The sequence below is a fragment of the Azolla caroliniana genome, unplaced genomic scaffold (assembly GCF_043228905.1).
Source record: "Azolla caroliniana isolate FFs.n. ecotype wild unplaced genomic scaffold, voAzoCaro1.0.p SCAF_1, whole genome shotgun sequence".
Taxonomy (NCBI): Eukaryota; Viridiplantae; Streptophyta; class Polypodiopsida; order Salviniales; family Salviniaceae; genus Azolla; species Azolla caroliniana.
The window spans coordinates 30,080,576-30,098,984 of NW_028230436.1; the positions used below are offsets into that span (position 1 = coordinate 30,080,576).

The window sequence follows — 18,409 nt, forward strand, 5'->3', positions numbered from 1 at the left end:
ATCATTGTGTGAGTTTTTGTGTATACACATGGAATGTGTTTATCATTTGCCTATTCTATGTCAATCTTTGTCATGTACCAAGGTTTACGAATCATTAACCCAAAAGTCTTGTCAAATACTAAAGGTTAAAACCTCAGCTTGTGAGTAAAAAATACTGATAACAATGCAAGAATCGGTATAAGTCTCCATGACTAACAAAACTTTATTAGTACTTGTTTAACCATTAAAATAAAAGGACACGATTTAAAAAAGTAACGGAAAGAGAACTTCACCAATTCAGAGGGAAATGTTGCTTAAGCATTTGTGGGGTACAACCTCGCTCCAATGACTATGTACCCTCAAAAGCTCCCCGAACATGGATATGTGTGTTTTAATTGTAAAATACCCTCATACCACAAATGGACTACATAACGTGACGGTTCAAATTACAATATTCGATTTCTACCTAAAGGCAACATTAGCATAATGCTTATTGTTAATCATTACTTATAGAAGTTAGAACTCTTTTATATGATTATCTTACTAGAACGCACATTTCCAAAACACAAAATTACAATCCAATAATGCATCATGTAACCTTACTCTACCTAATGCTATAGTTAAGACCTAAAACTGCATCGATATTACATATGCTTCACAACAAAATTTGCACGAAATATAATTTACATGCCATGATATAAGAGCATATACTAAAATGTTATTAAATGGTTGCATTTGTTGGAGAGTTCTTCTTAATCTATGCCAATCAATAAACTCAATCGTCAAATGGTTAAATATCATATTTCCATAGTATAAATAAATAAACAAAGACCACATCACATGACTTTGTCGACATTCTTGCATGATCTCTAGCAATTCACATGAGTGGAGTAGGTGTACTGATATTAATGTTGTCGACCTTGAACATCCATCCAACCCACATATTTCCATTTCGTAACCCTCTCCTATCTCTCAAACATCTTGATGGTGTAATGTACCCAAAAACATATTTGGGCAAACCCAAAAACATATTCCAAACATCCATTTACTATCATTTCTATGTTGATGCCTGTACGTCAATTATTAATAATTCTCTTTTCTTCGCCATTCTAGTCCAATGATAAACAATCTTCTTTGGAAGACTTAAGTCAACATTTTGATTTCCAATTGGTTTCTTGCACTTTTCGTTTGGTTATAACATTCATGATTTTTAGAATCAAGGAACCTTCCATCACCCTTCATAGCAATACACACAGTCCATACCATTCTTCATGATCCACATACTTACATGTTTCACATTCTTTGACCAGAAAATTCTCACCTTGTGCATGCATATCCTAGCCTCATTTTGTGTGTCTAAACACTTCCGCAAACGCAAGATATATAGAACTAACAACAAAACTTTAGTACCTTTGAACATGACTCCATCAAATAAACTACTAGAGTGAAAAATGACCTAAGTATATAGAATGTATCAAGTATACAATGACCTAATCCATCTACAAGTTCATTTGAATCTACATCAAGTTAATGAACAATATTCAAAGACCATCATATAGTCCTAACATACTGCGCTATCACTAAGATTAATGTCTAGTCCTCACATCATACACTATCACCAAGATTAATATCTAGTCATAGCAAACAGGGCTAACGTACTGTACTACTAAAAAGATTACAACATACGTTCATGGCAAACCTTATAAAATCAAAGGTTAACCACGTTGGACTGGCAGAATACCATAGAAGATGTCTACGTTATCAATAGATTGAAGGTAACTGAAAAGAATAATACAATACTTGAAGAAAAAACAATAAATTCATAAAACCATGAACATTGCTAAAAATAACACCAGAACAAAGCAAATAAAAGACAGACATTTATATTGTTGTCTATATGAAACAGCAAGCAAAGCAGGTAAAATCATATCTGGAATTATCATTTTACTCCTTGTACATCGGTCACTCTGTTATGCACTACATTAAACATAGAATGCACTCAACTTCAAATACGAAAATCCACAGATTACCTACCCAGTAACAACTGCTCACAAATATGATTGTGCAAAACAAAAACGTTTTCTCTCATTCAGGACATTACGAATCCAGATTCGTACTTCTGCCTCAGAGAGCCTTTGAGAGTAACAGTGCACACCATTAGATAACATCTACCTTTCCTTTTATGGTTATCCTTAAAACATGTAGAATCACTAGCATGAATGAAATAAATATTATCAAATATTCACTTCGCAAGTAATGCTAGCAGATAACATCTGTATCAAGCATTTGTTCCATTGAAAGTCACTTTTAAAAATACATTTCTTCTCTGTAATCAATAGCGTAAAAATCACTTTTAAAAATCCTAAAATTCACCAAATTGCATTAAATATAAACTTCGTGGTTATCGTCTTTCTAGCCTTGGAAATCAAATATAGATGAATAAGTATGCTAAAGATCAAATAGAACAGATAAATCTCATGCCAGCCTAAATTGTTATACACCGCATGCAATAAATCTTCAATAATATGTCGAAATAACCCTAAAGTATTAGAAACTCCTTGAATTGAATTCTTCACATACGACTCTGAATTAATCCTAAATTTAGAAACAACAAAAAATCTTTGAGGGCTTACTACACCTTAATAATCACAAAGATGCCACATTTAAATGTAAAATTTGTGATCGTCATCAGGGCAGGAATTTGACGGGTGTCATGCCCGTCAAAGGCCATTTTGCCCGTCAAAAACATACACCTACTAAAAATGTCCGTCAAGTGACATATAAAGTATAAAATTTTCCTTTTCATGTGAAAGGCCCCTTAAAATTATACATGTCAAATGACATGCTAAAATTTTATTTTCTATGTCATTATTCATATATATTATATATATATACCACATATTGTCATATAAAATTTAAATATATGTACTATCATATTATCATCTATGTAGTATCAAGATTCAATTTGACTATATAGTATGAAGTGTGTAATATACTAAATTCTAATATATATATATATATATTTATAACACGCTTAAAATAATATCATATAAATTGTAATGATGAATCCTCAAATCAATTTAAATTTTAAACAATAACCTTGGTGCTTTATTAAATACTCTAAAAAATACTAGAGTGTAGACTAGTCACTCTAGGTTTGATTTTAAGTTTTCTTAAAGTAAATGTTTTACTAACCTACTTTTTTATACATACTTATTACTTATTACTTAATACTTAATACTTATTACTGTGCTTTATTAAAAAATTAGGGTTAGTAATAACTTTTTAGTATAGGAAAAAGGTGAGTACTTACTACTTACTACTTACTGTTAGGTAACAAGTTATTTTTCAACTTAAAAATGATTGATTTTATGTAGCCTTTTGTGCAGCAGGAATAGAACAAAGAAAGACATCCTTCAACCTTCAACATTTTTTAACTACAGTTTAAAAATGTAAGTTACCATGATCATCTATCATATTATGTTCATTTAGCAAGTTATTATATTGTTTTTGTATTACCTTAATACCTCTAAAAATAAACTAAAAGTATTTCATTTCAATAAGGTTTGATTTTAAGTTTTTTTAAACTAAATGTTTTACTAACCTATTGTTTTATACATACTTATTACGTTTTACTATGCTTTATTAAAAAATTAGGGTTAATAATAACTTATTAGTATAGGAAAAGGTGAGTACTTACTATTAGGTAGCAAGCTATTGTTCCAATTAAAAATTATTGATTCTATGTAGCCTTTTTGTGCAGTGGGAATAGAACAAAAACAGCCTTCAACCTTCAACATTTTTTAACTACATTTTAAAAATGTAAGTTACCATGAATATCTATCATATTATGTTCATTTAACAAGTTATTATACAATATTGTTTTTGTATTACCTTAATACCTAAACAATAACTTCAATGTCTCTATTATAGTGAAATGAAATACTTTTAGTACATTTTTAGATGTCTATTATTTAAATAATTTCAGGGGGAAAACAAAGAACCAAGCACAACAACATTCTATTAAGACTATGTTTTGCAAGGCAACACATGTTAATGATGCTCCAAATAATGAGCACGAGGTGGTTACAAACACAAATGAGTCGAGATCTTCTTATAACAAACAAAAAAGAAAGTGGAGAAACCAATGGACTTTGCTTCACCCATGGGCATATGTGACAAAGTCCCTATTAGGTGATGATATAATCAAATGCATGTGGTGTGAAGATGCAAGAAAGAACTTTTGTCCAACATGTTATTGATGCCTTAAACAATCGTTTCCCGGATGTTACATTTTTCAATGCTATCAAGTTGTTTAATCCATCTTCATATCCCATTGAGGAAAATGAAAGAGAGAAAAAGACAAAGGAATGGATGCACAAACTTATTGGGAAGTTTAACATTGATAGGCAAATTGTTGACATGAAAAGATGCTTCAATGAACGAGAAGATTTTGTTGGTATGCTTGTGAGAATTGCTAAAGGAAGAGGAATGCATGATGCATGGGATATTTGTTGCAAAGCACAATCTTGGTGGCAATTATTTCCGGGTATTATGCAATTGTGGCAACTATGTATGACTATTCCTATTAGTACAGCTGCATGTGAACGAGGCTTTTCACGTCAAAATATCATAAAAAATGATATTAGAAATGGTTTATCTTTGGAAACTTTAGATGCTTTGATGTTTATATCCTTGAATGCTCAAGAGACATCAAACATTTGTTGGAGGGATATATTTAACCTTTGGTTTGAAGAGAAAGAGAGAAGGATAGTATCATTGAACAATGCTTAGTAATAAGTATGAGGAGTCCCGGTATGATAAACATTTTTTTGTGTTTTTTGGGCTTTAAGAAATATATGATGATTAAGTATTCGATTTGTATGATTATTTGTTTGAAGCTTATTGTATCCACTTTGCAAGAATGAATTATGATTATAGATACATATATAGTTTGTACTTTGGCTTAAAAAACATTAACACTTTTTTGGTAAAAAAAAAACATTAACACGATATTTATTTTCTGTATTTCATTATCTTTGCGAGGTAGTTGTGTCTATTTGTGTACCTTCTATAGTAATAAAATGTATAATAATGAAGCATCATATAGAGCTTTTCATTATAAGAAATTTGTATGTCAAATGACATGTTAATTTTTGCACTCTTACGTCATATGACATACATCTTTAAAAAATGCCCGTCAAAAAACTTTAAGACTAACCCGTCAAATTCAGGCCCTGATCGTCATCTTTCTAGTTTTGGAAATCATATATAGATGAATGAATATCTAAGTATGCAAAACATCGCATACAAACACATTAAATCACGCGCAATAACTGTATGATTTAAAATAATTTTGCCTCTAACGCAGAATTCATGAATCAAATAAAGGTTAGAGTAACGAAACATTAAAAGATAAAAATGCATTCGCATACTTGTTTCAGAACTGAAACACAGATATAGTATCCAGAGTCAGACGAAATAACAAGTAAACTCCTTGACCATCGCAATTCTAATGATATCAGATACGGAGATAAATTTGAAGCCAAAACTGAATTGTAAAAAAATGTTGCGCACGTTAAGAGAAAATGAACTGTTTTTAACATTGTTTGTACCACTCGAATGCAAAGTCACGGGAATTTTTTTTATAAACGTCAACATTCTGTTACAGAAAATAAGAAACAATAATCTGAACTCTATGAAGGCATCAAAGAAGACATTCGGTAAATCTACATCCAGATGTAGCCTACTTCGATCTCTGCCTCATCTTTCTGCGCTTACGCTTAAGTCTACGCATTCTCTTCTTCTTCCACTGAAAACACAAAAACAATACACAAATGAGACGAAAAAGAAAAATAGGTCCCACGAGAAAGGGAAGATGACCATGAAGAATGTAAACATGCAATTTTGAGGAAGCGCGTAGATAGACAACTAAAAGGAGAAGAACGATGAAAGACCAAAACTAGTGACGAAGATGATAATGACGATGCTAAAGCAGAGAACGCGGGCTCTGGAGAAAAGAGACCACAAAGAATAGCATGTGACGGTACAGAAGGAAGCTGAGCAGAAGGGAAGAAGAAAACCATACCTTAGCTCTCATGGTGAAGGGAAGATCGGCACACAGAAGAAACGCAGTAGCGAAACTGGAGCTTCGAAGCACGAGAACAATCAGTAAAGATGCGAGGGGCGTTATCCACCGCTGGGTATTTGAAAACCCTAATTCCTTTTCACACTATTGGATGGCCAGCAAACGTATGTTGAGGAATTAAGGGAATTAGGTTAGTAACTTAGTAGTATCATCCCTCCTTTGGTGCCAACTTTATTGAAATGAAAGATCCAACGAAGCGGAGACCAAATTCTCGCGTGACCAATTGTGCGACCAACGCATTGCAGTATTGCAGGCCTCAGAGAAGTTAGGAGAACTGTATTGGGGCCTTGTCCATGGGGGGGGGCGGGGGGGGGGGGACGATTCTCGAATATGGAAATGTATGTTTCGCTACCACAAAACTATAGGGTTTAGTGGTTTGAGGGGAAAGCTGACACCACCTTGCAATAGCTCCCAAAACGCATCCATGGAAGTATAGAGTTTTTGGTTTAGCACTCGAGTGTCGAGTAAGACGATTCGAACAAGTGTCTTCAATTTTCAAATTTGACCCGCTCACATGGCTTATCACACGCAATCTTGAAGTCTAGGAAAGTGCGGTGTGTAGCCCATTTTGTTACGAACTTTTAATCATTCATACTTCAAGTCGTGGCGATTGTTGTCACTATTATTTTTGTGTTTTCCACCCTCATAATACATCGTGTATGCAAATGAGTGATTGGTTGTTTGAGATTTCCCTCATCCATATGGCGTTATTTGGGGTAGGGTAGATTCAGTTGGCGACCAAACAATATGTGACCTTCGTTTAGGTGACTATTAGTTACCACTCAACATTATACATACCATCAAACAAAAACAATTATTTCTATATCGTCAACAAAATGCATGGTTGCCATACAATTAACATAAACTTATCGTTCAGTACCATCAACGAAAAAGTATATTTCGGAATATCGTTAATACAAGCGCTTTTTTCTTATGATATACCAAATTACCTATACATATCAAAATGGCTTATTTGAGTTTATTTGAAGTATATACTTGCCCCATATGTGTATCTCATGTTGTTTGATTTTGGCGAACTAATTGAATATTATGGTTCATTAGTTACACATTTTTATTAGATCAATGCTCACTAGTGAGCTTATGAATAAATGACACTTGTTCCTACCCATGTTGCCTTCATTTATAGATGTCCATCTAACATTAGATAATGACTTTGGAGTAAAGGTATAACTATGCCCGATGACACTTATGTTTGGAAGAATGTAGCATACCCCATATGAACAAAATATGCATGTGTTGAATTTTGTCACTTATGCAACCAATTTCAAGTCAAGTACTTGTCATCTACTTGATTTGCTTCAAAATTTAGGATATAATTTGTATGGACTATAAAGTTAAGCTAACTTATTCCACTGAGTTGAATGTGAAAACTATCATTTAGATCAAATAAATTGATGCATTTTACTATTCTATGTCGAATCTACATTTGGAAGGGGTTTACACCAAGAGAAACACTAATATCTTCCATGCTAGGCAAAGCTAAACATAAAATAGTTGCACAAAAAAATATCAAAAGAAAATTGAACACTATAATTTGAAATCCAAATACATGTTTATGAAAGAGCCATATGGAGAGGTGTTGCTTATCATAAACTTGTTTTGGTTTGCTATTGATAATTGGTTCCATCTACAACTCCCATTTTGTGCTCCAAGGGCTTGCTCAAGTATGTGTAACAGACAAGTGATTCCCCTTTCAAATGAAGATTATGCTTGACCACTTTGCAATAAAGGTCTATGTTGTTGATAGTTGTATTTCTTGTAATATTTGTTTTAGTCATTGTGTTAAAACCATGAAACAAAAGTCTACAAGACTGTTATATGTATATATATCACCAACAAATAAGTGTGTGGCCGAGTTATGCTATGTAAACTCAGACCAACCACACAAAGATATTATACAATGTGAATTTTTGTGTAGTATTTACATTTAGAAGGCAATGTTATTGTTTTCAAACATAAGGAAAGCCAATTCTTTAGGATAAGATTGCCAATATACATGGTTTACATGACATTGTTTTACAAATTAAACCCGTTGACATTATGGCTACAAAGTATGTGTTACTATTGTATAACAATATTTATACAACTATTTTAATTAGAATCTCCTGGAACTAATCATGTTCCATTACTATTAACATGTATGCCATTTTGTCGAGACTTGATTGCGTTCTTAGAGTCGGAATTATTGTGTTTAGAACCTAAATCATAGAGTAAACAATGACATAAGTTTCAAGATTATACCTGGAATCTTGATATGAGTACAGGGTTGATGAATGTGCCTTGTACATTTGAACGTCATGAGGTCTAGGAAAAGAAATGACATCGTCTTGTACATGAATGTATCAACGAACCCAAATATCAATCCCGCTCATCGGTGAAAGGGGAAATTTAGGGTCATCGATAACAATCCTAAGCAATAGGTATTAGTTAAGAAGGCGAGGATTTTTGCATAGGCCTAATTTTGGCAAAACTATGTGCATCCATACGATGACCATAAAACGCTTATATGGAGAGTTGTCACCTCATTTCTTCAATGGGGCGGTCACATTGACACTAATCTTATCGTAGTAAAAATAATAGAAGTAAAAGATGCCCATCCATGTGATAAGCAAGGCCAAAGTAGGGCCAAACATAAAGAAGGTTCTCAACGGCCGAGATTTCTCGGCCGCTGGTGACGTGGCCGAATCTGTGGCGTTGGTGACTGTTTGAGATGAAGTGGAAGAGATACGACTAGCTTTTGGGTTAGGGTTAGGGTTAGGGGCTGCAGATCTGGGGCGTCGATGGAAATATGAGCTTTGGGTCGATTCTGCGTCCGCGCTATAACCTGAGAATGTCAGATCAGCTTTAGGGTTTCTTCCATCAGAATAACCAGAAAAGCTCGAATTAGAGTTAGGGTTCTTATCATCTTTATGATCGGAAACATTCAGCTTAGGTTTAGGATTTCTGCCATCATTATAACTAGAAAACTTCAGGTTAGTGTTAGGGCTAGGCTTTCTATGAATTCTATTATTTGCTGTTGAAGCTTCATCTCTGTGATCGAGATTGCTAAATGCAGACTCTGTGTGCGACAGGAGAGCGATTACTCCCTGATATTGTGGATGATTAAATCGTTTAAGTACTCTGTTTCTGTAGAAGTCTGACTCTGAATCTGAGTCTGATTCCGAATCCGAATCTGAATTATCATCTTCGTCAAATAAATCAGCTTTAGAGTTAGGGTTTGTTCTGCATTTGTTATATATCCTGTAATTAGGGTTCGATCTGTGATAATTACTATCGGTCCCTTCCATTACTCAATCGTAATTAGCGCCTTAATTGTGATTCTCAATGTAGACTTTCGATTATAATTAGCACGCTAATGATGACGCCTTATGTGATGACTTCAGCAATGATGATTAGCGTCATAAGCGCGAGCACTAATCCCCCACGCAATTAGAGGCATACTTAGGATGATTCATCTAACCCCATGGACTTTGGTTCAAGCGTCCTAACCAAGAGATATGTTTTGGATGGGATGCATCTCTTCCCATTTTAATTTCTATTAATATATTGAAGAGTTCTAAGTTTGAATAGAGACTTTAGGAAATGAAACCATCTTTCGGGCCCAAGAATGCTAATTAGCAACTATTATTAATGCATATATCACATAAGAGAAAATGTGTATGTGCATTTGTGCACAAACCGTACTATAGATGGTTTGTTTGATATGTAAGATTGACCATGTGGAGACCAAGGACATCCATTCCAATCACCTAGTAAGTCAAGGAAATTTAAAGGAGGATGTTCTCCAACTAATAAATAATCCAAGTTGATCGGGTGGAGTGGAAACAAAATTTAAAACCACGGCGTTTTTTAGTTAATATGAAACAATCCTCGTGGATGCAAACATGCAAAGGATCCTACATGACCTTCTTTGTTACTTGTTAGTGACACCTCTAATTTCAGAAGTTCTAAAGAGTATTACGAGGTTTTAGCTAACCTTGTGGCATGCAGACTATTAGCATTCTTGACACAAAGCATTGTGCTCATATGTTTCTTGAAGAATAAGAAATTTACCTTATTCAGGTCTTCGTTCTTCAATGGTAAATCTCTACAACTCCAACTTGTAACTTGTATAAACTTTTTTCCCATACATCTTACATCCCTATAATTGGGTGTTGCTCCTTTCATGCTTCGTAAGCTTGTCATCTCTTTGCTTGTTACTAGGATTTCTATCCTCATCGATGATTTGTATGTGTTTTGAAGGTAGGTTTGAGCATTTCAAGGTATCTTTGCGTGTTACCATATTCTCTTCATTTGCAGCGAAGATGTCAAGTTGGGTCATCATCATCTTCTGCAATTCGGTTATTTATCTTTATGTCTAGAATTGGCATTAAGGATTCCTTCTACTAAACATACTTCATCTTAAGTTGACTATACTTGAATTCTTGAAGCTTGAGCTCATGTTTGAGACCTTACTTCTTAAGGACAACTTGTTTATTTTCCTCGTCTTGACAACACTTCTAATCTTGGATGGCAAAATTTATTATCAAAATTTCCTCGTATCATTTTGATATGACAACTAGTTTGCCTCAAATGAAATGAAAAACTATATATTTGAAAGTTTGATGCCACAATTTGCAAATTGCCATTCAAAACACAAACAATTAGTGGAATGAGGTTCTTTACATTTTGGAGGAGATTATTCACATCGCATTTAATGAGCCATGAGGACATGTATTAAGCATCCACCACTACTCAAAATATTGCCAATGCATTTTTCTTGTTATGAAATCTACTTTCAATGTGACTTGATGGAGGCTACATGTGGTCAATGTCTCGTGTATCAAAGACACTCATAATACAGTGGAGTACAACTACTTTGTAGTTCTAAATGGATAAAAATCTCTCCTTGCCATGAGTAAATGATATATTGCAAGATATGGGGAAAACTTGTATGTGTAATGATAAAGTTGCCATGTCATGAGCAAACCAAACAAACACATGCGTTGTATTGGTATTATACAATGAAATGACAAAATAGAAGCGCCTACACCAACACATTAGGGGATTTACCATGAATCACCATATTGCACCAATAAATATTCAAGAGACATGGCCATTCCTCATAAATGCCTTTTGTGAAGTTGTAGATGTCGTGATGGGCACCGACGTAAAGGGTACAACCATTGCCTCGTTGTTTAGAAGGCATCAAGAAGGAATAGAAAATGTAGTTCTACCAACAAACGAAGCGATAAGATAGCATAATTATATTACCTACTACAAGTTGAAGACAAAAAGAAGGTTTTTCTACAAAGTTCACAGGAACAATGTGAACAAAACAAGGATGCCCTATCTATATTCACATATCTTCGACTTGATTTATGATGGCAAATGAGAAGAGTTAACATGGCGAAACACCAATAATTGGACACTTCATAATATTACTTCTAATGTTTGAGATGATTTTCAACTTAAAGCATATTCTTAATTATTATTTCAAATGCTATTAAGTATGATGCATAGCCACAATGGGCATAATAGCCTAGCAATTAACTTGCCTAAGACCAAAGTTTGGTATGCAAGAACATTTAAACTTGAAAGTCATGAGCTAGTAGTTTACTATGTATGTAGAAAAGGCTTGCGCTTCACATGTTCGCATACCCTTGGAGTTGGCATTCACAATTAAGTCACTTGGAACATGTATCGAGCCATGAGAATGGATACCAATGTTACCCAATACTATGAATTTGAGAACACTTGGCCACAACCCAAAGTTGGGAGATTATAAGCAATAGTGTACACTACGATATATGGAATTAAGGTTCGGAGGGACAATCTTTCAACAAGTTTATGGAATGGAACAGAGAGAAAACAAAAGAAATTTCTGTGCCATGAATTTAGGGGTTAAAACACAATCTCGTACCTCATAATGTTGTGAGAGAATGGAAGAAGGCCAATAGAGTTGGATGCCCTTCACAGAGTTTACATAGAACATATTTGACAGTAAGGACACCGTCTTAAGATTCGCCTCCCCAAGGTTGGAAGCCTGCATGGGAAATCAAATGCTTATTACTGCGGAAATGGAAGAAAACCATGGGGGGTTCGGGGTGCGTCGCCGCGTATGAGGACATTGGGCTAGAGAGTTTTCAGAGAGTTTCCTAGAAGGTAATTAAATATACCAAGATACGAGAGCCGGAGGAGCCATCACCGAGGACACAACACGCAATTTGTTGGCTCCGACTTCTCTTGGGCACAAAAATCAAACTCATGGGATATGTCAATTCATTTCTTCTGTTTCTCTCATCTCTTCTTACCTTTCGTTTGTTCTTTACGCTCTATAATGTTTTAAGATATCATCATCATCTTCTTCTTCTCCTCATGTGCACAGTGCAGTACATAAACCTTCATAGGGATCGTTTCCTACCACATTGGCAGAACGTATGTTGCAGCTCTCCATCGCCGAATGCTCATGTTTCGCAGGTAATTGCTTTGCTCTTCACGCAATTCACTTCGTTATTCTACTTTAAAATCTGCAAATTTCCACTTCTTCTTGGTACGCTTCCCATTAACCCTACGAACACCTTCCTTTCTTTCTTGAATTGATTCTCTCGATTTCTTCCATTTTTGTTTCTCTTTGCTGTTAGCTTATGTTGTTGATGACGATGTGTGCGTATCGAAGACAAATTCAAAAGATGTGAGAACAGTTATTGATGCTTGCTCTACTACGTCTGCCCTTTCTTGGCCCGTGGAGGAGGTAAAAGATCATAGATATGGAAGATTGGAACATCAAAACCAGGGAAATATCCGAGAAAAGGCCATTTTCTGGGATATTTCAAAAAAGGATGAAGCAAAAGAGTATAGAAATGGCAGAGTCGAACATAAAAACCATGAAAATCTTCGAGAAAATGCCATTTTCTGGGATATTACCAAAGAATTCGAGGAAAAAGAGTATAAACAAGGAAAAGCAAAACATGAAAACCATGAAATTCTCCGACAAAAGGCCCATTTCTGGGATATTAAAGAAAAAGAAGAGGCGGAAGATCATAGTTTTGTGAATATTCCACATGAAAACCACGGAAATTTTGGAGATAAGGCCATCATTTTGTGGGATTTTCCTAAGAAAGTTCATGCAAAACAGCATAAATATGGACATAAAAACCATGGAAATATCAAAGGAATGGCCATTATTTGTGATGTTGCAGATGGAGAGAAGGCAGAAGCACATGAACACGATAGATATATCAGAGAAAATGTCATTTTTTGCAATATTTTAGAAGAGGAGAGTAACTGCATGAAGTTTCCCATGCAGAAAGATGGCTGTGACATGGAGCTTTCAACAAACAAAGATGACATGAATCTTTGGATGAATAAAAATGACATAAAGCTATCTATGGAGAAATATGGTTGTAACATGGGGTTTCCCCTGGAGAAAAATGATAATTGTATGGATTTTTCAATGGAGAAATATGGTAGTGGTGCAGAGTGTTCCATGGCGAGGGATGGTTGTGTCGTGGATTTTTCAATGGGGAAAGATGACGTGGAACTTTTCATAGACAAAAATGGTTCTGGTCTGAAGTTTTCTATCGAGAAAAATGGTTACAATTTAGAGCTTTCCATGGGGAAAGATGGTTGTGGCATGGAGTTTTCCAAGGATCAAGAGGGTTGCAACATGGATCTCTCCATGCGTAGGAGGATACATAGTATAGAAGCTATCAATAATTCCCTAGACTGCACATTCGGGCTTCCTTTACTGTGTGATGCCATCCACGCATTGCAAGAATGCAAGAAACAGAAGGACCCATGTTATGCTGTACACATGTATTCATGCATTTGCAGTAATGGTTTAGAAGCTTATTTGGGGAATTACATTGTGCCATTGCTTGTAGAGTGTGCGAATATGGTTCTTGCTCAGCAAGTTTTGAACAAACTGGTGAATCCAAATGAATATTCGTGGGGATCTCTCTTGTCAGGTTTTGTCCAATGTGGCCATCTACATGAGGCTTTGCATGTTTATGCACTAATAAAAGAGAAAGGTGCATACTTGAGTCGTCATGTGGTTGTGTCTCTTTTACAAGCTTGCTCTTGGCTTAAGGATGTTCAAAGAGGAAGGGAACTTTACATGGAGATTATATTCAAAGGCTACGAAAATGATCTGCCAATATACAACAGTCTGCTATTTATGTATTCTAAATGCTGTTTGCTCACAGAAGCACACTCAATTTTTGTGAGGGTGCAAATCCAAGATGTTGTATCATGGACAACTCTAATTGCAGGATATGTTGATAATGGGCTCTATATGATAGCACTCAAATGCTTTGAAGAGATGCAAGAGGTTGGTGTTTCTCCTAACACAATCACATTTTCTTATGTTCTCAAAGCCTGTTGTAGTATAGGGGTCTTGGACAAGGGTAGAGATTTTCACAATGAGATCGCAATGAAGGGCCTACTAAGCAATTCTTCAGTTGCTATTAGTCTGATTTCCATGTATGCTAACTGTGGCTCACTTTCAGAAGCATGGGATGTTCTGAGAATGCTACCGGTTCGAAATATTGCACTATGGACTAGACTTATACAGGGATACATTGAATATGGATCAGCTGAAGAAGCATTGAAATGCTTTGACCAAATGCAAGAGGAATGCATCTCTCTGGATGCTGTTGCATTTTCTTGTGGATTAAAGGCTTGCAGTACCTTAGGGGCGATAACAAAGGGCAGAGACATACATGGATGCACTATAGGGAAGGGACTTACAAATGCTCTTGTGATTGGTAATTCATTGATTGGAATGTATGCAAAGTGTGGCTCACTATCAGATGCACATTTAGTCTTCAATAAAATGCCCTCACAAAACTCTATATCATGGACTGCATTAATCGTGGGGTATGCCGAACATGGACCTGGGGAAGAAGCTATCAAGCTCTTTTATGAGATGCAACGTCAAAGTCACTCTCCTAACGTCATCACATTTTGTAGTGTTTTGAAAGCTTGTGGGAGCATAAAAGCTTTAGAAAGAGGACGCAAATTACATTCTTGTGTATCACAATTTGGACTTGAAGAAGATCCTTTGGTTAGCAATGGGTTGGTCCATATGTATGCAACATGTGGGGAACTCGCAGAGGCACAAAGTGTCTTTGATAGCATCTTCGTGCCAGATGTTGTGCTATGGACTGCTTTAATTTCAGGATATGCTGATAATGGTTCAGATGAGAAAGCTCTACATTATTTTGAACAAATGCAGCTCAATGGGGTGGTCCCAGATACTGCTACATTTACGTGTATCCTGAAATCTTGTACTCATGTAGAGGCAATAGGGAAAGGTTATGAAATACATACAATGTTAGTAGAGAAAGGATGGCGTAAAGAACTATCTATTGGCAATAGTTTGGTTGCAATGTATGCTGGTTGTGGCTCTCTTCCTGAAGCACAAAAAGTATTCGATATGCTTGAGATTCGTGATGTTTTGTCTTGGACCTCATTGATAGCAGGATATGCTGAACATGGATCTGGGCAGGAAGCATTAAAATGTTTTGAAAAGATGAAGGATGAGGGTATTTGCATGGATGCAATAACCTTGGCTTCCATTTTAAAGGCCTGTGGCAATATAGGAGCTCTACAGAAGGGCAGAGAAATACATACAGTGATTGTCGAAGAGGAGTTTGAAGATGACTTATCTGTTAACAATAGTCTTATTATGATGTATAGTAGATGTGGTGCTTTGGCAGATGCTAAAGATGTATTTGATTCCACACCAGTTCATGATTCCATAGCATGGGGCTCAATGATGAAAGGATATTGCATGATGCATGATGGTAATGCAGCTATACAGTGTTTTGAGGACATGCAAAGAGCAGGTGTAAGACCTGATACTGTAACATTCACTTGCCTTCTCAATGCATGTAGCCATGCTAGTCTTGTGTCAGAGGGGATAACATATTATAAGCAAATGAGAGAACAATTTAAAATTGTACCAGCCATTGAACATCACACATGCATTGTTGATCTTCTCGGAAGGTCAGGGAAACTATATGAGGCCGAAAATCTTTTATCCTTGTATCCTCCCAACGAAGCAACATGGTCCACACTTCTAACTGCTTGTAGAACATATGGTGAACCTGAACTTGGATTTAGATGCTTCCAAGAACTAATTGAATTAAATGGAGAAGATGCTACTTGGTATGCACTAATGGCTGACATATTTGCAAATGCCGGATATGGCCTTGCTGCCAATCGCATAGAACAATTAAGAAAACATGCTGGTGCAAAGAAAAAAACTGCAGTTGCCATTATAGAGGTGAATAATGAAGTCCATGAATTCTCAGTGGGTTGCATAGAAAGCAAAGAAATCTCAAGAGCATTAAAAGCTCTTAATTCTTTCATAGTGAAAGAAGGCCATGTGCCAAACCTTGATAGAGTGTTGAAACCTATTTCAGATGATGAAAAGGAGGTAGTCCTATGTGAGCATGCTGAAAAACTAGCTATAGCATTTGGGCTTCTCAGCACACCACAAGGAGCAACATTGCGAGTGACGAAGAATTTAAGGATGTGTAATGATTGTCATGATGTAACCAAGATGATTTCCAAGATCGAGAACCGGGAGATTGTTCTTCGTGATACAAGCTGTATCCATAATTTCAAAGATGGAATGTGCTCTTGTGGAGATCTATACTAGATGCATTTTGTTTGAGACCACGCATCCTCTTGAAACCCTTAGGTGCTCACAATGAGGCATTATTCAACAACTATCCTTGAAAATGGGATGCCAAGCATATATTCAGTTGGGGAATGGTGACTACTCACAGTTTTTATGCAGCCAGCCTTGAGGTAAGGTATGCCTATTTAAAGTAATTGGGCATGCATTGTTAAGTCTTAACTGCTCAAGAGATGGACAGCATCATTGACACAGATACCAATATTTGTTCTAATTACCCTTATCACCTCGATGTTTGTACAGCTTGGTAGATATCGAGCAGTTTTGTTCTCAAACCATAAATTATTATTGTACAGAAGGTAAGATCATATACAAAGACATGATACTGGTTAAGATATATAAAGCAAAACTTTCGTAAGATAAAGGAATAACCTGAAGAATTACCTTTCATAAAGATTGGATTCATTCACACACAAATCAAAAGAGGGGTTGCCCATTCTTTGATTTAAAAAAAACCTGGGCCATGGATGGGCGTTAAGAAGCATGCAATCACCTTTCTCTATATGTTTCTTTAAGAATTCGATATCACCTCTCTCTATGTCTCTATATACACACCAGTGCATACATACATATATTTAAGAATTCGATATCACCTCCATGTCTCTATATGTATCAAGCGTGAGGTTGAACCCTATCTTACAAATCTATGCACTGGTGTGAATTAGAGACATATAGAGAGGTGTTATCCAATTCTTAAACACAACATACACAGAAAGGTGATATGTATGTGGGCACATGTACCCTAATTGGGGTTGGAAGTTGGAACAAAGCATTGTGTGCACGTTTATGTGCATGTTATTTGGTTGGAAATTGAAAGAAGTGCAGGAATTAAGTTGAACATCGAAAAAATGCATTGTAATTGCTGAACACAGCTGAACACGGGTACAAAGATGTTGTGTCAATAGGTCATCTTCACCTCTTCTTCTAGTATTTAGAGATAACAAAATTATTGAGAGGAAGACATCACATGTGTTATTAATTAATGTATCAATTAGGCTTATTCGTTTAGCAAACATTGGAAGATAATGAGACATGCCAAGTACTCTAGTTCTACACCTAAATGCATTGGTAGTTGACTACTCAAACAAAAATGGGACTAATTGGCATTGATAGCATGCGTTAATTATTAATTGGAGAACCCACTTTGGGTAACAATCATAATGCCCAAAAGGGAGAAAACCAAATTTGATTCATCCTCACATTATGGTTATCAAACATATGGCATAACTTCTTGCATGTGATATAGAATATTGATGATAGGTTAAAGCATGCCAAAAGATTATGAATGGTTATGCTAATAGTCAATAAGGGAAATCCATATTTGCTTTCTGTATTTGTAATAGATATGGGAGACAAACTTCCCAAGACGCCATCCATCTCCATATTGTTTTTGTGTTTGCAATCTTAACAACAATATTATTCAAATAGATCTATCCATTCACATCTTAAAACCTCAAGTTGTTGAGAACCTTTTGTCTAGCCAACTTGATCATATAGTCATAATTGCTACTACCTTTGAACAACCCATGTTGGGTGTGATTTTTACCATAATATGTTGAGGTCCACGACACATT

The 18,409-nt window shown here is 35.7% G+C and overlaps 1 protein-coding gene and 1 long non-coding RNA gene across 3 annotated transcripts; one reads left to right on the plus strand and one right to left on the minus strand.

The window, feature by feature from the left end:
- Window positions 1-5,557: 5,557 nt before the first annotated feature.
- Window positions 5,558-6,258, minus strand: LOC147869604 (uncharacterized). The gene is made up of 2 exons (XR_015532353.1): window positions 6,068-6,258; window positions 5,558-5,791 (listed from the first exon to the last, which is right to left on the minus strand). It is a non-coding gene; the product is annotated as an uncharacterized LOC147869604 (long non-coding RNA).
- A 6,227-nt stretch (window positions 6,259-12,485) lies between these two features.
- Window positions 12,486-17,431, plus strand: LOC147869605 (pentatricopeptide repeat-containing protein At3g03580-like). 2 transcript variants are annotated; one of them, XM_087331189.1, is made up of 2 exons: window positions 12,486-12,607; window positions 12,772-17,431. In XM_087331189.1, exons 1-2 carry the CDS (start codon window positions 12,568-12,570, stop codon window positions 16,794-16,796), a joined length of 4,065 nt encoding a protein of 1,354 aa, XP_087187315.1. In that variant the 5' UTR covers window positions 12,486-12,567; the 3' UTR covers window positions 16,797-17,431. The 2 variants fall into 2 exon arrangements, with proteins under 2 accessions (XP_087187315.1, XP_087187307.1); XM_087331181.1 differs by having other exon boundaries at window positions 12,807-17,431.
- The last annotated feature ends 978 nt before the right edge of the window (window positions 17,432-18,409 follow it).

Bases quoted from the DNA above. Each gene is read 5' to 3' on its own strand.
- LOC147869605 (XM_087331181.1), top strand. From the start codon at position 12,506: ATGTGCACAGTGCAGTACATAAACCTTCATAGGGATCGTTTCCTACCA. The intron at 12,608-12,806 runs GTAATTGCTTTG...TGCGTATCGAAG, and splicing joins CGAATGCTCATGTTTCGCAG to ACAAATTCAAAAGATGTGAG.